The 20,188-nt window shown below is 37.5% G+C and overlaps 1 protein-coding gene across 5 annotated transcripts in view; it reads right to left on the bottom strand.

Moving 5' to 3' along the window:
• Positions 1–20,188, bottom strand: part of Sugb (Sugar baby) — a 54,463-nt gene that overhangs the window by 22,546 nt on the left and 11,729 nt on the right. For 3 of the 5 annotated variants that reach the window (XM_067786879.1, XM_067786881.1, XM_067786880.1), the window contains 4 exons: positions 13,187–13,325; positions 4,876–5,725; positions 3,149–3,616; positions 1,335–3,080 (listed from right to left, as the gene is read on the bottom strand). In XM_067786879.1, the coding sequence (XP_067642980.1) occupies positions 2,763–3,080; positions 3,149–3,616; positions 4,876–5,725; positions 13,187–13,325 (1,775 nt within the window). In that variant the 3' untranslated portion in view covers positions 1,335–2,762. Of the gene's footprint in view, positions 1–1,334; positions 3,081–3,148; positions 3,617–4,875; positions 5,726–13,186; positions 13,326–20,188 lie in introns of those variants that run through there. The other 2 variants (XM_067786883.1, XM_067786882.1) reach the window with 1 other exon arrangement.

The following is a 20,188-nucleotide window of genomic DNA, read 5'->3' as shown; positions in this document are numbered from 1 at the left end:
TGAAATGACAGTCCTTGGTCGGGAAAAATCCCGAGTCGCTCCGGTACATAGAACCGACTGCCTTGGGAAGCGCCAAAGTAATCATACTACCCAGCTCTGCTTACGAATAAATGTTCTTCTGGATTAAAAAAAATTTCAGTATTTATTTCAAACAAATTTTTTTCCATACGATGTATAAAATAAAAAAACTTACTCAAAAGAATACCAATGATGACATAAGCCGTTTTTCTTGAGAGTGACATAAGACCACTTTTTTGTTTTGAAATTGTCTTAATACTCATTTTGGTAGGTGGAATAACTGATTGCATAAAATTTGCACCAGATTTTCACTATAAAAAACCGCTCATATCATACAAATTTAAATTTGTATATAAACAATTATAAATTGGTTTTTTGAAATATTTTAAAAACTATGATTATAAAAAAAGGAACATTAACTTTGTGCACTTTTTTTGTTGATTTCAACATAATTGTTTTAATTGAAAAAATACTCAATAAGCATTCTTTGAAAGGATAAAAAAGTGCCAAGTTGACGGCTCACAGCCGAACGGATAAAAATTCTAGGTGGACAAAAGTTATCTATCTCTCGCGTCTAGTTAGTCCAAATTCCATTCCACCAAAACTCAAGCCACTTTCGTAAGGAGTTTGGAATAATTGTAGGTAGGACTGAGACTGGTCTTCGAACTTCGAATTTGGGACTTTTGTCGACCTAGAATGCTCATTAGTCCTACTGAGTGGCTTCAAAAGCTATGGTATTTTTTATGGCTACGAATGTTTACTCGATACAAACTTTAGAACCTGCTTATCAAAATCTACTTTTAACGGTTTTTTTTTTGTTTCCGTTTAAGTTTCAAACTACATTGTACTACAAAAAATAATCAAATGAAAAGAGGTGGCGCTACTTTTCCTGTCATAGTGCATAAATCAAATGAGAAATTTTTTAAACGCCACAAAATATTGAGTTTGATTTTAGTTTTAGCAATATCATTACAAAAGCAGCTCATAAATCATTTTAATGAGAAAAAATAACTAAAGATATTCACATTATGTGACTTTACATAGTACAATTCTAACGAATTGTGATTGCTTTATAATTTTTTATTGCGAGTTCCCTATTTCGATACTAATTTAAAACGACTAGACCTAAAAGAAAAGTAACACCACCTTTCGGGCCAACCTAATAAAAAAGCACGACTTTTTCTTTGTTCCAACCAAATTAAGCATGCGTTGCGACAATGGACGCTTTCAGCGAACACAAGTCTTGATCAATCGTGATCATTTTTTGTAGTTTTGATCCACTCAACGGCTGCGATTATAAGTCAAATCACTGATCATTTTTATATATGAGTGTTTATTTAATTAATGAAATAAGTTAATTGTTACATTTTAAAGTTAATGCTTCAAAGTATATCAATTGAAAGATAAAAAAGTAATAAAAAAAAGATAAAGAATGTTCTGGCAACACAGTTGCCAGATGTATATATAAATAATTTATTGTCGTGGCGCTGCCATCTCGTTTCATACATAACATTTTTCCCTTCTCTGAAAGGGCTAAGGTGAGTATCCGACAGGTGCCCTTCTCTGTCTGGTTGATCGCCGTGGAATTTGAGGTATCCTACTTGTTTCGGGTGTTGTATGCGGTGTCGATGTAGGATTTTGCTCTATTATACTATTGGCCGAAGCAAAGCCTTCAAAATCTTCCGATCGCCACGATTCGTTTTGCGCCGTTTCAGTAACCACCGGTTGCGTTATTGCTTCAGTGTCATAGCTTCGAGAATCATAGCGTACTCAGCAAAAGAGGAAATTTTATATAAAGCAAAAAATGCTATTACTTAAGTTGAAAAAATTTAATTCCCAACTTGTGGTTCTCTAACTGGACTCAAATGTAAGATTCCATATGGAGAATGAAGTTGGATATCAACTCAAGAACTATTTGGTTTAAGAATAATTAAATAATGATGTTGGATATCACTTGCGGAACTAGATATATATTTCGCTGGAGAATTTTGTTCCATGTTTGTTGGGTAAACAAAATCCAGCTCTTGCCGTATCTACAAATTATCTAGATAATAAAAAAACTAATGTTGCCGCACAAAAAAGCATACCCCAAAGGCGGCCTTAAACTGTGACTGAAAAACTGCTCAGTAGTTTGACTTGTGTTTAAATTTGACTAAAGTTTAAGCAAACTTAGTTTAAGCTTAGCAGAACTAACTACTGAAAAACCTGGCCTAACTAACAGTTCTTCGACATTTTAAAATGTTGGTTATGAATACAATTTTCCTCGTAATATTATGGTGAAGTGTGAAGAAATAATTTAGAAATCCTTTTCCTCAAAATTAAAAAATAATTATTTCATTTGGCAGATGGCTCAACTCGCCGTTCAGGGAACCAATTTTCTATCACTCAACTGACGGAAACATGTTTGCAACGTATAAACAAAAATAGTGTTCGCTAAAAGTGCCCAATATGAGGCACGTTTGCAAATGTTAACAAAACTTGAAAATTTAGTTAGCTTTTTACGCTAGTAAATTACAATTGTATGGGCATGAGACCATTTTGACAGAAAACTGCCGCAGTACGTTTTTATTATGTTGGCCTGTTTTTTAGTGTAACACAGTGTAATAGGTTGTTATTCAGTATGAGCCTCTAAAAAAATACTATTTTTTTTTATATTTCAAATTAAGGCATGCCCTTCTTAAGTACTAAATATGTGTGAATATGATTGTGACTCAAAAAAAAAAAAAAAAAAAAAAACAAAAAAATCAGCTTAAATCCACATCTTTAAATTCTGTCTTAATACCATTCGGTGTTGTTGTCCATAATTTACCATTTTCAGGTGGTAAATTCTGTACTTCGTTTCTAATATTACTAGACTCCTTTTGCTTACCATTTGGATCAACGTCATATTGTCCACTACGTTGCAAATATAATTGCACAAGCACGTGCACTATGAACGCAACAAATGCAAAAACACCGAAAATTAAAAATGTACCGCTACCGCTGACAGCAGCAAAGAGATAGCCAGAAATAAGACTGCCCATTGAAACGCCAACACCTTCGAAAATTGCGCCAACTAAACCCTATATAACAAGAAAAGAAAAAATTGAAAATATTGTGATGCCGTAAATACCATTTGCCCTTTACTCACTTGCATAGTTGCATCTGTGCCTGATGGTGCTACTATACTCGCGTATGATGCCATTGTCGCGTAAAAGATACCAAAAGTAAGACCATTCAATAGCTCTATGGGCAGCACATACCATGGATTCACCAACTGCGAATATAGCACTAAGCGTAGACCGAATGCAAAAAGTACTAAACTCATTGCGTTCACATGACCGATTCTTTTCAAAATCCAACCAGATAAAAAGAAGAATGGTAGCTCGCCACCAAAACATTGTATACCCATAGCTATGCCTTCTAGTGTTTTCATTGAGTTCTGACATCCTTCGAGCTTTTCACCTAGCGCATCTAAATGCATAAAGAGAAAATTCCAAATAAGCGCCGTGCAGAGCCCAATTGAAATGCACCAAATAAAGAATATCACACAAGGAACGGAGAGAAACATTTTTCCAATGTCTTTGATAATATTAGTTGATAAGTGAGTCTGTGTGTGCTGGGAAAGAAAAGAAGGAAACAATATTTGAGAAAACAATGCATCATACCTAACGGTTATAGCTTAATAACTTCATCGCAGGATAAAAAAACTAACCTTCCGAGAGGTGGAGATTTTGCTACTGAGGGAGTTTTAGCAGAATATTCAATCTATCAAGTCTCAATACCGAGGCTCTCGGCTCCACTCCGTCTGAAGCACTTAATACAATGCTACACCTTCCAACTCTTGACCCGGTGGCGAAGGAAATAGCGGTCATCGCCGCTCTACGCATAAGGGAAACAGGTCTCTGGTCAAATGGATCTAGTGGACACGCAACAATCCTGAGCACGAACGCCCCAGTCGCTATACCGGTACGCACTGACTACTGCACGCCAAAGAACGTTTTCGTTAAAAACTATAGTATATACATATATACAATCGCGACAAGACTAGAATACCAGACAACATACGGTGCCGGGCGCCATCAACATATTCACGGATGGTTCTAAGCTTGACGGGAAGGTGGGAGCAGGCCTCTTTTCACCGGATCTGGATCTAGAGGTCTCTTTTCGCCTACCTGATCACTGTAGTGTTTACCAAGCGGAAATGCTGGCAATACACAGGGCTGTGAATCATCTCGGGTCTATGCCTAAGGATGGTAAAGGGTTGGTTATTTTTTCAGACAGCTAGGCCGCTTTAAAGGCCCTGGACTCATTCGTCGACAACGCAAAGTCGGTCACTGAATGCCGCAGATCTCAGCAGATATGGGTAGTAGGCGTAGGTTGGCCATCCTTGGTAAACCTTCTCTACATGACCTTGGTGAGGTCTCTAGTTATGAAGTCAAGGCTCTGGCAAAATATATAAATCCCAGGAAGTGGTTCGACCCGCTTTAGGCAGGGTAGGGGTCCTCTTTGAGACTATATAGGGTATTAAAATGGGCCCATTGGCGGCCTAAGTAGTGAGCTGTTACCATAGTGTTCAGCTCAGCCCTCGCAACCTAACCTAAGTCTCAATACAAATTTTTGGCTATTTGAGGTTTCTACAAATTCACTGATTTTAAATAGTTTTTTTTTGTTTTGTTTTTAAGCGATTTACCATCATCTTAGTTTTGGCTCGGATATAAAAGTTTCCCGTTTTGTACAATACTAGGGCTGGAGAAGCATAGCTTATCTAAATCACACAACTTAAAAGATAAAATAACGCTAACTTTTAGTCGATGCTTGAGGCTAGTGTCATCAGTCTAGCGGATTTGTGTTTTCTGTTTTGTCTTACGTACATACCTTCAATTTAGTTGATGCAAATAAATCAAAAGCCATTATCATGAGCGTCATCCAAAACGCAATTGTATAGTCTTTGCTCGCACCGTCACCAGACATTTTATCTACCAAAACACCGGCCACAATGGAGGATACCCCAAAACCAATAGAGCCATACAAACGTTGTTTACCGTACAAATGATGACGCTCGCCCAATATTGTAAAGCATATGGCATCTCCGATGCTCACCACCACTGCCATGCCAATCCAGCTGACAATCAACATTAAAAAAAAGTACCAAAATTGATACATATTTGTAACATCGCCGTTTTGAATTGGTTTATATTGCATTAGTTGATTATTTAAGTATGCATCAGTACATTCCATTTGGCATGTTGTATTAAATTGCTGTTGTGCACCTGGACAATTTAACGTTACATTTTGATCATTTATTTGTCCACGATCATGGGGTATGACAAAGAATAAATAGTGGCCCATTATTTCCATGTTATTTATATTGACGAAGGTTGTGAAATTTAATTGCGAGCTACTACGATTTGGACATGTTGCATTGCTTGTATTGCTGCCAGTACTGTTATTATGTATCCAGTTATTGCAAACAAAATCTAGTTTTGAAGGATCAGCTTCGCAATAGAGATTGCATGATACATCGTCATTGCCATAATATGTTTTGAGACTATTTTCTATACATTTATCAAAATCAGAATGATATTTTATATCAGATGCGCCACCATGGCAATGAAATTCTACTGTGGGCAGTGGTTGAGGAATGCTAGGTGTAAATTGTATGAGGAAAAAGGCCACTCCGGTGAGTATTTCGCCGATGAGGAAAAGTGTGCGATGCCGTCGATAACTAAAAAAGAAAATTCGAGTTCTTAATATTCTTAAACATGTGTATAAACAGAAATCTTATATAGAACGTTTTGAGAATGTCAGTGCTTTTCTCCGTCTCCAAGCTATATTGAGTAACAACAAGTAGGGGTGTCTAAGTTCGAGAGTAACCGAACATTATATACTCAGCGTGAGCTTCAATTGTACATTTCATTTCAGATAAATAACTTACGTGGCACCGCCCGTTAAAAAAAAAAAATATCTCCCCATGTCCTCTTACAGTAACACTTGATAAGTGAAATATTATTGATTCAAAACTATTTTTTGCTAAGTTATAGCTCATTATTCTAGTACGACCCTTTTAAACTTGTTTTATATCTAAGTTGCCGTGGTCTTTAACCCATATCGTCCATTTTTTCTAGAAATATTTCATGCTATAGGGAAAATTTGTGTACCCAATTTCATTACGATATGTTAATTTTTCTTCGAGTTATGGCTCCCGAAACATAGAAAATTGCTTAGTCATAAAAGGGGCGGTGCCACACCCATTTTCAAAAATTTTAGTGTTTTCCAATTTATTGTTATAACTCAATTTAGAAAGTAAAATTCTATTGATACAAAGCTCTTTTCCGCTAAGATATAGCTTATTATTTTCGTCTACGACCCTTTTAAAAATCTTTTATATAAAAGTGGGCGTGGTCTTTAACCGAGTTCGTCCTTTTTCTAGAAATATTTCCTGCTATAGGGAAAATTTGTGTACCCAATTTTATTACGATCCGTCAATTTTTCTTCGTGTTATGGCTCCCGAAACAGAAAATTGCTTAGTCATAAAAGGGGCGGTGCCACGCCCATTTTTTAAAATTCGAAGTTTTTCCTATTTACTGTTATAAATCCACTTGGGAAATGAAATACCATTGATATGAAGCTCTTTTTTGTAAAGATATAGCTTATTTTATTTGTCCACGACCCTTTTAAAAATCTTTTATATAAAAGTGGGCGTGGTCCTTAACCGATTTCATTAATTTTTCTTCAAAGCATTCCTTATAGTAAAGGCAACCTCTCTGCCGAGTTTTGTTATGATAGGTTTATGATTAATAGTATTTATAAAATTGATTGTATCACAAGTGGGCGGTGCCACGCCCATTTTTAAACAATTTTCCAAATTTTTATCAAGAGTCCTAATATCAGTCCACATGTCAAATTTCAACATTCTAGGTGTATTATTTACTAAATTATCAGGTTTTTGTGTTTTCCAAAATGTTATATATATAAAAAGTGGGCGTGGTTATTATCCGATTTCGCTAATTTTCAATACCAATCTATTCTGGGTCCAGATAAGTTAGTGTACCAAATTTGGGAAGATATCTCAATATTTACTCAAGTTATCGTGCCAACAGACGGACGGACGGACATGGCTCAATCAAATTTTTTTTTCGATACTGATGATTTTGATAGATGGAAGTCTATATCTATCTCGATTCCTTTATACCTGTACAACCCACCGTTATCCAATCAAAGTTAATATACTCTGTGTGCAAAGCACGCTGAGTATAAAAATCTTACATATAACGCATGAGTCGCTTTAAATGGTGATCTATATATCTAATAATATGATCTCATATCTTTATAGCAACCCATCCTTTGCATATGCCTGTACGCGTGAACAGGCAATCTTCTGTGTACTCGAAATAACATTGAATTTCACAATTATCTGCTCTCTAATCTCTACCACACAAATTCGGTATTACTGCAAGTATAAAGCCTTCATATTAATCAGCTATGCTAATGTTTAAATATGTATGGTAGTTCTGTGAAGTTTTCAAAACTGTATTTATATATTTAGCATCACAAGCGCCAAATTGATTGGGCAACCCGCTATCATTTAGAATCACAAGAGTCGTACTATATGTATGCATTTGATCCCTTTTCTAGTCCAGCCCAAAACGGTTACTCTGGGAACACTTATGATCAGCTCGCTAACTCAGAAATGTCGGATTGGTAATTCTATACGACAGCATGACACTGCTAATACGCGTCCGAAACCGGAAAAAAAATTGTATCTCTGTCCGGAGATATTTGCAGTTGAAGTTGGCGATTTTCATGTGGTTGTTGTAATGTTGGTGTACCCACAAAAAAAAAATTGTGAACATAAGTGTTTTGCGCGGATATAGTTTTGGTCTCCAAACCGGTGTTGGACCCACCCAGGGTAATTTTTTATAAGCGCGGCCGAAGGCCGCCAATGCAGAATCGTGTTCTGCGCAAAAATACTGTGGATCCTACCCCCGGTTTCGGAGGGACCGGGAGTTACTTGGGTGGTAGAGCGCAACGAGTGAAGGTGGGATCGCAAGTCTCTAGTCTTAAGATGTTATCTAATGGACACCAAGGTATTAATGTATTATGTATGCTCAAATGCATGCTTATGCAGATGATATACAACTTTATATGTCTGGAACACATGCGCACTAGGGCGGGTCGATTTAAAAATCAGGGATATCAGATTTCGTTTTAGAGGTATGGTTCCTTCGGCAAAGTTTCTTATTTTGATCCCTAGAATATGATTTTCACGCAGCAATGGGCGATTTTTTTGTCTCCCCACAAATCGACCCGCCCCAATGCGCACGTTTCTGAACTTTGTGCCAAGTTTAATAGTGATTTGTCAGCTACTTCGTCTTGGGCGCAAAAAAATTATGTTTCCCTTAATAGTGAAAAGGCAAATTAAACAGTTCAAATCTACCAGCTTTATACATCAATAATAAGTGCCTTAAGTACCTGTCTAAAGTAAAGAATCTGGGGGTTGTTATTAACTCTAGTCTGTCTTGTGATGATCATATTAACGCTGTTATCAGTAACGTTTACTACACTCTACGTAATCTACGAATGTCTGCCCTCTTCACCCCACTTGGAATAAGGAAGCGGCTTGCTATACAACTAATACTACCAATTATCTGCTATTCGGAATCTATATACAGCAAATTATATTCAAAATCGGAACATACGATTGATGTCGCATTTAATCATGTCACGCGGTATGTCTTCGGGTTGGCTAAGTATGATCACATATCTGCGTGGCGAACGAGTCTCTTGGGTTGTGAAATATTTGAGTATCTTAAGACAAGAAACTGTATATTTCTGTGTCGTGTGATTGCTGATAAAATGCCTACTTGTTTATATAACAAGCTAACATTCTCTAGATCTGCTTGAATAAATGATTTGATCGTGCCCAGCTACAATTATCTAAACTCTGCAAGGCTTTCCTTTGTCAATGCTATCCGCATTTGGAACTCTATCCCCAACTCGGTTAGCAATAGCTTAAGTAGAAGCAACTTTAAGAATGTTATATTTTCTTTATTTGGTGAGGTATATACAAATTAGAATCTGAGATTAGCCACTTATAGCCTAGTCAATCATTGTTGCTAAATGTCCTTGTCACAATTCTTGTTAAACTTATATATTACCAATGTTATTACTTTATTCTTACATGCTTACATGTTTTTTAAAACTGTACATGGAATAATATATACATTCTTAAGTTTGAAGTTTTAAAAATTATAACCATTGCTATTTCAACTGTTTTTTCTTTGTAATTTACAAACATATCTCTACCATTTCTATATTCTTATACTAGTTTCTTTTCACCTTTCTATAAAAAATGACTTGCATTTTCAAAAACTGTCAGGTAAAAAGCGAATCCGAACGTTTTCTCTCTTGTTGGCTTTGCGATGGGCTCGCCCATGGAAAGTGCGTGGGACTGACGGCTAGAGTTGTTGACACTGTCAATGATGGGGAGAAGGGAGTACGTTGGTCATGCATTAAATGCAGATCAACTGAGGTTGACCTATTTAAACACGAAATGCGTTTTCTGATATTGCTAAAGAGTTTTCCATAATCACGGAAAAGTTCAATCAATACGATAGCTTGTTCAAATCCTTCAAGTGCTTGGATGAGTTACCGCATTGTTTAAATAGAAATAAAGACAACCGCGATAATAATCAAAAACACTCTGAAGACTCACCTAACGCTTTGAATCTTAATCCTGCTCAGAAGATTAATCTTCCGCAAGTGGAGCTCATAGACTTGGCTTCCCCTAATCCGCAATCTGTGGTTCCATCCACTTCTAAGGCCGCGGAAAAAACCTTAGAGCCTCAAACTGTAACTTCTGAAACTGTAACTTCTCAATCTGTGACTTCTTATTCAGTAGCACCGGCTAAGAAGCTGGTTGTAGTCCCGCTCAAAAAATCGATTTTTGTATCTCGCTTCGACAAAGACACTTCCGTTGAGGATATCAAGTCTTATGTCACTTCGAAAATTAAAGCTGAAGGCATGACTTTAAGAAAATTTAAATTTAATTACGAAAGAAACATTTATTCATTTAGAATTGATGTCTACTCGGAAGATTTTGATAAACTTCTTACTAGACCGGGGTCATATTTACTTAGCCGTTTGCTATATTCCACCGTCTTCTGATCTATCAGTGTATATGCACCATATTTCACTGTTACAATCAGTCAATTCGATGATAAAGTCCACGGACTCAATGATTGTTTTAGGCGACTTTAACCTGCCACATATATCTTGGAATACCGTTGATCACAATATTGTCCCCGTATCATCCAAGACGCATAACAATGACTTTTTGGATGGAATTACTGATCTTTGCCTTAATCAGATCAACTTCTTTCCAAATAAGTATGGAAAATTCTTAGACTTAGCATTTGTTGACGACATATCTAAATTCTCTATAAATCGGTGTGAACCTCTTGTTTTGCCAGAAGACGCTTACCATCCTTCTCTTGAAATAACTTACGAAATCATAAGCAACGAAGTCGGCTGCACTAACAAAACACGTGTCTCTACTAGATGCTTTGATTTTTCCAAAACTAATTTCAACAATTTAAATAAAGAGCTTTCTGAGATAACTTGGCCTCGATATAATGAGGATGTAGAGGAAAACGTTTTACATTTTAATAAAACCATTTATACTTTATTTGAAAAACATGTGCCCCAACGCAAATGCTCGTACATTGAACCAGTGCAAGCCTGGTTTACTAAAGATTTAAAAGCTTTAAAAAATAAGAAATCACGTTTATTCAAATTATATAAGAGAACCGGTTTACATTCTCATTATGCACAGTACGCTATTTTCCGTCATAAGTATTTTGAACTTAATAAAAAGTGTTATAAAGCTTACATATGTAAAATTAAAAGAAACATTATTTGCCACCCGAAGTCTTTTTATGATTTCGTTAATTCTAAACGCAGAACTAACGGATTTCCTTCTGCCATGAAGTTTAGAAATAGCATTTCCAGCGACGATCAAGAGATTGCAAACTTCTTCGCTCAATTCTTTCACTCTAATTACTCTGCTGTGGTTGATTCATCACCTACAAATTATCCGTATGAGCTCCATTCTAGTAACTCAATATATGCCCCACATTTGCTGCCTGAAGATGTTCTACTACATCTAAAGACCCTAAAAGAATCCTTCAAATACGGTCCCGATTTGATCCCAACATGTTTTCTTAAAAAATGTGCGGAATACACTTACCAGCCCCTTACTGATCTGTTTAACCTCTCTTTGAAAATGGCATTTTCCCGACGGCTTGGAAGGAATCTTTTCTTATCCCACTCCATAAAAAAGGAAGCAAGTCGTCTATTGAAAACTATCGTGGAATAGCAAAGCTCTCCGCTATCCCTAAGCTTTTCGAAGCAATCGTTACTAATCACCTTACATTTTCGATTTCTACATTGATAGATAGTTCTCAGCATGGCTTCTGTAGAGCCAAATCAACCACAACCAATTTGCTTGAATTTACAACTCACGTCTTTAATGGGTTTAGAAACAATCATCATACCGACGTTATATACACTGATTTCAGCAAAGCATTCGACAAAGTACGCCACTCATTACTTGTTTATAAATTCGAATTGCTTGGTTTTCAACCTGGCCTAACTCGCTGGATCTCCTCCTATCTTTGCGGTAGAACTCAAAGAGTCATTTTTAAAAAAAATTGTTCGAATGTCATCGATGTTCCCTCTGGTGTGCCTCAGGGCAGCCATCTCGGTCCTATTCTGTTTTTGATCTTTATAAACGATGTTTCCACAACTATAAAATATTCTAAAATTTTAATGTATGCCGACGACGTAAAACTTTTTAAGTCATACGCGTCGGTTGAAGAACGTTCTGTACTCCAGGCGGATTTAAATCGTTTAGTTACTTGGTGTTATGCGAATTTTATGCCTCTCAACATAGAAAAATGTAAATCCATGTGTTTTTCACGTGGGAACATACAGCCAGCTTCCTACACAATTAATGGCCAAACTCTGGGAAGCGTTGATGTTTTTGTCGACTTGGGAGTTACAATGAATTGCAAACTTAGTTTCAACCCTTATATTAATGCCACAGTCAATAAAGCGAGAGGAGTTTTAGCATTTGTATAAAGATGGGCAAAGGAGTTTAGTGATCCTTACGTTACAAAAACCCTCTTTACATCATTGGTGAGGCCGATATTAGAATATGGATCGATAATTTGGAATCCGCGTTATCAAGTTCATGGGGATAGACTAGAATCAATTCAAAAACAGTTTTTACTGTTCGCCTTTAGAAATCTTCAATGGGACGCTCCGTATAATCTTCCTCCTTACACTAATCGATTAAAACTAATAAATATTCCTACCCTTGCAAGTCGTAGAGAAATGCTAGGTGTACTATTTATGGCTAGACTTTTAAATGGATCGATTTCAAGCCCATTTCTATTGAACGAAGTAAACTTGAATGTTCCATGCCGAGTTTCAAGGCATTATAAACCTATAATTCTTAAACAATGCAGAAGCAATTTCCAACTACACGAACCTTTTCTATGTTTGTGTGAAGATTATAACTCTCACTCGAGAATAATTGATGTTTCGGACTCGCTCTTTGCCATAAAAAATGAATTACAAAAAAAAAACAAAAAAAAAAACCAGGATTAGCCTGGTTTCATCGGGCCACTTGAGGGCAGTGCGCTGCCACAACGTCCGAGAAAAAAAAAAAAACAAATATGTAACCATTGTTGCACTATAAAAGATCATACAAGATCTTATTGTGCTAATACTGTCAATAAATAAATGAAATGAAAAACTACAATAAAAGTGACAACTCGGCCAATTCGCCTTATATCGAATAAATCCTCAATGTCATTGGGGCGCTTCACCCAAATATCATTTCGTGCCTTTCCACTATAGCAAAATATTGTCTCTTCTATAGGTTCAATATGAGTGAGCCCGACCGGCCCAGTATGCTTCCAACTGTTCTTGTTGTTGTAGTAACAGTACTTCGTCCCGTTCAATAGATACTACCATTCGGAATGAGCGTTGGTGTCATATTACAGCAGTTTCCTACTCTTTTTATGCATTTTGTAGAAGGCTATTTCTGAAGAAATCCTGTTTGACCACACCTCACCTTCATGTTACTCAATTAGAACTTCTTTCCAAGCCATGTACTTACCGATCCGCAATAAAGCCAAAAAATGGCTTCGCCAACATACCAATAATTGGTAAAATGGTATACATAGTACCCACAACAACTGTAGAGAAGCCTAATTGACGTGCCAATGTAGGCATGAAAGGCATTACGGGTGCCGTACCTAAAAAAAAGGTATTAATTTTTATTATCAAAAAGATGCGGTTATTATGAGCGTTAAAAAAACTTATTATAAAAAGATATTGAGATCTTTAATTATTTTCCACGGATTGAGAGTTAAACAATAACTGAACACAACTTTTCTTGTTGATCGTTGTATCGGAAGTTCTCCATTTTTTTTTTAGTCTTCTACTTCATATTTCCTAGCCCCAGAACACTTTGTAATTTGCAGTCGCGAGACGTAATCTTGTAGAGTATTCAAGGCATCGGAGGCATGTTCGCGTATAGAAGTTAAATTTCCTTCAGCATGAAGACATAATTTAGTTTATAAATGTTCTGTAAACTCATCTACAACTACCTAGCTCAGACAAATCCTATATTCCGAGTATGACCAATATTCCGTTTACATAAGAAGTCGCTGAATTCTAATTAAAATATCAAATGTAGAAAAAACAAGTAAGGAAGGCTAAGTTCGGGTGTAACCGAACATTACATACACAGCTGACAGCTTTGGAGGCAAAATAAGGGAAAATCACCATCAAAATGAACCTAGGGTAATCCTGGAATGTGGTTGTATGACATGGGTATCAAATAGAAGGTATTAAAGAGTATTTCAAAAAGGGAGTGGGCCTTAGCTCTATAGGTGGACGCCTTTTCGAGATATCGCCATAAAGGTGGACCACGGGTGACTCTAGAATGTGTTTGTACGATATGGGTATCAAATTAAAGGTATTAATGAGGGTTTTAAAAGGGAGTGAACCTTAGTTGTATATGTGAAGGCGTTTCGAGATATCGGACCAGGGTGACTAAGAACATCATCTGTCGGGTACCGCTAATTTATTTATATATGTAACTAGCGGTACCCCGGTGTGTTTCGCTTCACGAATAGAAATATTGGAAAAAGAATAAAATATTATAGAATTTTTTTAATCTTTATTTCAATGCGTAATCCACAACATTTGGATACACTACATTTTTCGTTTTTCCATCTGGGATATGAATAAACAAACAATTTGGAATACCTACTCTGGAACAGGCAACGTATAGCTGTCCGTGCGAAAAGCACGGTTCCTCCAAATTCAATCCGCATACTCGAAGCGTTTGTCCTTGCGCCTTGTTGAATGACATAGCAAATGACAGGCGCACTGGAAATTGCAAACGCTTGAATTCAAATGGCATGTCTGTTCGTATCAGTGGGATTCGCGGTATAAGCACAATTTCACCTTTCGCTTTTCCGGCCAGTATTGTTGCTTCAATTAAATTCGTCGTCAACTTTTTTACATTCAGTCTTGTTTCATTACACAATTTTGGTGCATTTAAATTCCGTAATAAAATAACTGATGAGCCGACCTTCAAATTTAAACAATGCGGTGGCATACCAGACGATTCCAATGAATGTTTGTCGAAAGTAACCTGACAATAAAATTAAAGCACCACCAAAAAGCCTTCGGTTTCCACGAAAATCTTGCATCATTCGATTTAATGCTTCCAATGATTTTTTGTTTGCCATTGTACACTCATCCCATAGAATTACCGCTGCTTGTTGCAAAACTTTTGCCATCGCTGAATTTTTGGATATGTTACAGGTTGGAGTTTAAATCACCTGTATATTCAATGGCAATGTTAAAGCTGAATGAGCTGTTCGTCCTTCATCCAATAAAGTTGCCGCAATTCCAGAAGAAGCGAGTGCCAAAGCAAATTTCTGTTGCGATCGAATAGTTGCTAAAATCAATGAAATCACAAATGTTTTTCCGGTGCCGCCAGGTGCATCCAAAAAATATTATCCACCAGTGTTATCAGAAACAGCTTGCATGATTTTGTCATATATATAATACAAGTGCTACAATCTCAGTGGAGAGACGTGTTTTTATTCGCTCCGAGTATCGGTTGTTTTTTCTCAGTTTAACTTATTTTTATACAACACAAATTGCTTACAGTGCAACTGAAGACATATTATTGTTTCCCTTCTTACATATTTGCAAGCATAACGAAGAACTTGGTGTATAATTTACAATTTAATCAATTTATCAATTCTTTTATCTGTGCGCTTAATACTTCATACATACAAAAATATAAACATACGTTTTTTCTGTTGAAATGTTGGCTACCGCTCAACGCACTCTTAAGCGTCGCGCCAGCAGAGAGTCACCATTCGCGAAAGCCGCTAAATTTGATGAAAGCAGTGCTGTCTTGGCCGCTGTTAAAGATTAAAGCCGGAGTCATTGGTGCCGTATGTCGTATCGCTGTATCCGTATCCCTAACGTAATCAGCTGTTTATCGTTACGACGGTAAACCAAAATCCAATTGGTTGGCTACGATACGGTTACGACCTTAGCGGCACCAATAATCGATTGCATTGATTCTCATAAGATTGGTCGAATCAGCTGTTATAAGGTTACCGATACGGTTACCGATAAAGCAACAATGTCTCCAGCTTAAGAAGATAAAATTTCAGCTGTGACAGAGCAGCTTAACACCCTCTTCGGTAATCTCTCTTCTAAGCTAACTGAATTAGAGAAGCAGCTGGTGAAGCGGATTGACAAAGAAATTTCTGTGTGTGTGTGCAAAATTGACGAGTCCGCGATGAAGATTAGAGTGCTTGAAGATGAAGCTAAAAAACGTGATGGTGAGATTGCAGAGCTGCGGAGGCTTGTTGAAAACACGCTGTCCTCAAAAAGTAATTCTGTGGAGTTTCCAGCTGATGCTGTTGCGTTCGGGGTACCGTTAGTGGAGGGGGAAAATTTAAGGCATTTTTAACCAGATTTGCCTGTCGATTGATTTTATGGTGCCGAAAATAAGTGACATTTTCCGCAAAAAAAATTCTTCTGGTCAGCCTAATAATGCAATTATCATTAAATTTTACTCTCCGCATGATCGAAATAAAACTCTTCGTGCTTTCTCTGCCTTCCGTAGGAACAACAACTCGACCATCCCGCTTAGTTCCGTAGGATTTGACGGAAATTTAATTTTATATGAGAGCCTCCCTAAGTTTAATCGTAAATTGATGCAAGAGGCCACCAAATTAAGGCGAGATGGCAGGGTGCGGGGAGTATTTACTGTTAATGGAGTTGTTTATGTGCGATATGAAATTGGTTCTCCCCCTATCAAGATTTGCTGTGAAGATGAATTGGTGCGATTTCGCTGACATTGTACATATCTTTATATTTATGTTATTCTTTTTACGTATGGTCTCCTTCATTTTAATTTCTCCTATGGCTGTAAAGTTGGCCCTTCTCTTTAGTGCCTTTAAAACATTATTTGCAGTATTGGTTGCTTTTGTTTACTTCTCCCATGGTACTAAACGATAGGTACAATAGTGCTGACGAATTTGGTCCTGCTAAGCTTAATGTTTTATGCAGTCAACAAAGTGGTTTAAATATTGTGCATTTTAACGCTCGTAGCCTGAATGGGGAAAAATTAGATTATGCTAGATCTGTATTTGAGAACTCACTGATAGATATTATTTGTGTCAGAAGCTTGGTTTGATGCTAGGCTAAGTGAGGTCCTAACTAGTATAAAGAAGAGGTGGAGGGGTTGCAATATATTGCAGATGTGATTTGCATATGAAACGGTTGCACAAGTCTACTGGAAGCGGCACTGAGTTTCTTTTTGCTGAAATATCAGGAGAAAACTTTAAAAACCTTGTGTCTTGTGTATATACCCCCATAAATACATTAATTTGAACCCGATTTTTGATGTTGTGTCCTCGTTCCTAGGTGAATATGGCAATATTATTATATGCGGAGATTTTAATGTCAATATTCTTGTACGTTGTCAATACGACTGTGCCAACAAGATACGCTACGAACTGCTCTCCTAGTCTTCTCGACTATTATATTGTTTGTGATTTGTCCAGTGTTATCAAGTTTGATAAAATATCCTTTGTAACTGACCATGATCTAATTTTTTGCTGCTTAGAAATAAACAGAGATCTTAGTCATCTAAGCCGGTCCTTTACCTATCGTGACTTCCGCAACGTAAACGAAACTGGCCTTTTTTCTGATCTTAGTATTATTGACTGGTGCTTATGCTGGATTCTTGAACTATTGGCGAAAACCTTGATTTTCTTGTAAGTGTCCTTAAATGTGTTTTTGACAAATATGTGCCTGTACGTGAAGTCTCTGTTAAGTGCTCGTCTTGCCCCTGGTTTACGAAGAATGTTCAAATTGCTATCAAAGAGAGTAATAGGTTGCATTCTACGTGGAGAAGAAGACCTACGCAGGAAAATTGGCAAGCCCTCAAATTTTCTAGAAATAGGGCTCGGCTTGGGCCACGAGAAATTATTTGTGCCTTAATAGTGATAAGTCTTACATCACCCCGATATCTAAAAAAGCTATAGCTTTCTCAAATATCCTCAGTCCTCAGTCACAAGACGAACAGACTACATGATTCCCTACCTGCACTTTGAGGGAGATCTTAAGGCCACAATAGAGGTGGACGGTTGGCGCAAGGGTGCGCAAATGGCGGACGAGGCGATACATGTGTACACCGATGGTTCCAAAATAGTGGAAGGAGTAGGGTCTGCGGTATACTGCGCTGATCCGGAATTAAGCAGATCCTACAGGCTGCCGGATTACTGTAGCGTTTTCCAAGCGGAAATATTAGCCGTAACCAAAGCAGTAGAAACCCTGGAAGAGAATAGCTTAAGCTGCAACCGTGTTAACTTTTATATTGACAGTCAAGCAGCAATTAAGGCAATAATCTCGCATAGCACAGCATCTAAATGCGTGTTAGAGTGTAAGCAGTCTCTGGAGAGAATCGGGACAGGGAGAAGCATACATCTATATTGGGTCCCAGGGCATATGGGAATAGATGGGAATGAAAAAGCGGACGAATTAGCTAAAAAGGGCGCATCCCTTGAAGCTTGCTCCGTAGACGTCCCAATTAGATTGGGCGAGATTAAGCGAAGGCGAGAGGTGGACATGATCGACCAAGCAGAAAAGGCGTGGGTTCAAGCGCGGGGCTGTAAAGTGTCGAAGATTATGTGTAGGTCTTACAACCTTAGACTAACACAGTTGCTTCTATCATTAAAAAGAGAGGACTGAAGGCTCATGACGGGTATTCTGACTGGACACTGCCTTCTGGCGTCACATGCCTTTAAATTAGGCTTGGTCAGTGATAGCAGGTGTAGGAAGTGCGGGTTGGAGGAGGAAACGATCGAGCACGTTCTGTGCTCGTGCCCTGCACTTGCCAGCTCCAGCTATTAGGAGTGATACAGCTGTCAGATCTAGAAGCAGCAAGTGGCTTAAGTCCTAGGAAGCTTCTAGTATTTGCCAAGAGGACGGAGTTATTTTATAACATAGGTCCTGGTTTTTGATAGGGTTTTTCAGTTTGGTCGTTAAAACAAACTTCTGGTAACACTACGGACTCAATCAGTCTATGTGAGGTCCTCATGGACCGGCCAGTTCAACCTACCTACCTTTCTCAAATATTCATCATTTATATTTTGGTGGTAATGTTCTAAAACTGGTGCCAAAAGTGACCAATCTTGGCTTTGTCATCAACAGTAGCTTGACATGCGATGATCATGTAAACTCTATTGTCTGCAAAGTATACTATATATTAAGGAACTTTCGAAAGTCAGCGGCATTTACTCCTCCCCATGTTAGGAGAAAGCTTGCAATACAGCTAATTTTGCCGGCTATATGCTATCCCGAACTGGTATGCAGTAAGCTGAGCTCGCATTCTGCCCATAAGATCGATGTAGCTTTCAACCACGTTACACGCTATGTGTTCGGGTTAGACAAATTTGACCATATTCCGAATTGGAGAACACGATTACTAGGGTGCGATATAGCTGCTTACTGAAGGCCAGAAATTGTATTTTTCTCTGCAGACTTATTATATGTAAGGAACCTAGATATCTTTATGATAAGCTAATTTTTCCCAGGTCCTCACGGACGCATGATCTGATTGTACCAAGCTATAACTACCTTACCTCCTCGCGGCTATTCTTTGTCAATGCCATTCGTACTTGGAACTCGATACCAATGTCCATTCGAAGTAGTATTACTAAAAGCAACTTTAGGGAAGTTTTATATGCTTATTACCGGTAAAATACATTAATACTCTCTAGTTGATTTGTTCACAAGTTTCGCTATCTAAATAATAATTTGTATGTGATTAATGACTTCATGCTTTACTTTTCTATATCTGTATTTGTTTTTTTTCTTGTGTTGTGATCTTGCCTAGATTTAGGAATTATCTGTATTTTTGCTGTTCCATATACTGTTGTACTATAAGAGATCATAGATCTCATTGTACTAATGTAACCTATCAATAAATAAAAAAATGAAATGAAATATATAACAAGGCTAGAGAAACGCAAGTATTATGGTTCCAAGCTGAATACAACACTCCCTACTAGCGTCCTGTGGCGCAATATTAAAAAGTTACAAGTTTATAGCAAGGAAAAGGTAGAGTGTGCTTACTCCCCTGATGTGGTAAACAATACCTTCCTTTCAAGTAGCACATCATGCGTTGCAATTCCTCCGCTTGTACCCAGTGAAGCTAGTTGTTTCCGAGGACCGCAGTTTGAATTTTCCACAGTCTCTGAATATGATGTGGGAGGGTGTGTATTCAAAATACACTCCAATGTCGTAGGTGAGGATGGGCTGCCGATCAGGTTCATTAAACTGGTTTTACCATATATTGTTGGAACCCTTACCCACATCATCAATCATGCCATTACCACCTCTTGCTTTCCTAGTCTGTGGAAAGTGGCAACTGTTTTACCTGTAGCTAAAAAAAGTGGTGCTAGATCTCCATCTGATTTTCGTCCTGTTAGTGTCCTGCCAGCTCTTTCGAAGGCTTTTGAAACAATAATGCATGATCAGGTTTCTAGACATATTAATGAGCATAATCTAC

Source organism: Eurosta solidaginis, chromosome 5 (genome assembly GCF_040869045.1).
Source record: "Eurosta solidaginis isolate ZX-2024a chromosome 5, ASM4086904v1, whole genome shotgun sequence".
Lineage (NCBI taxonomy): Eukaryota > Metazoa > Arthropoda > Insecta > Diptera > Tephritidae > Eurosta > Eurosta solidaginis.
This window is presented reverse-complemented; position numbering and strand designations above follow the sequence as displayed.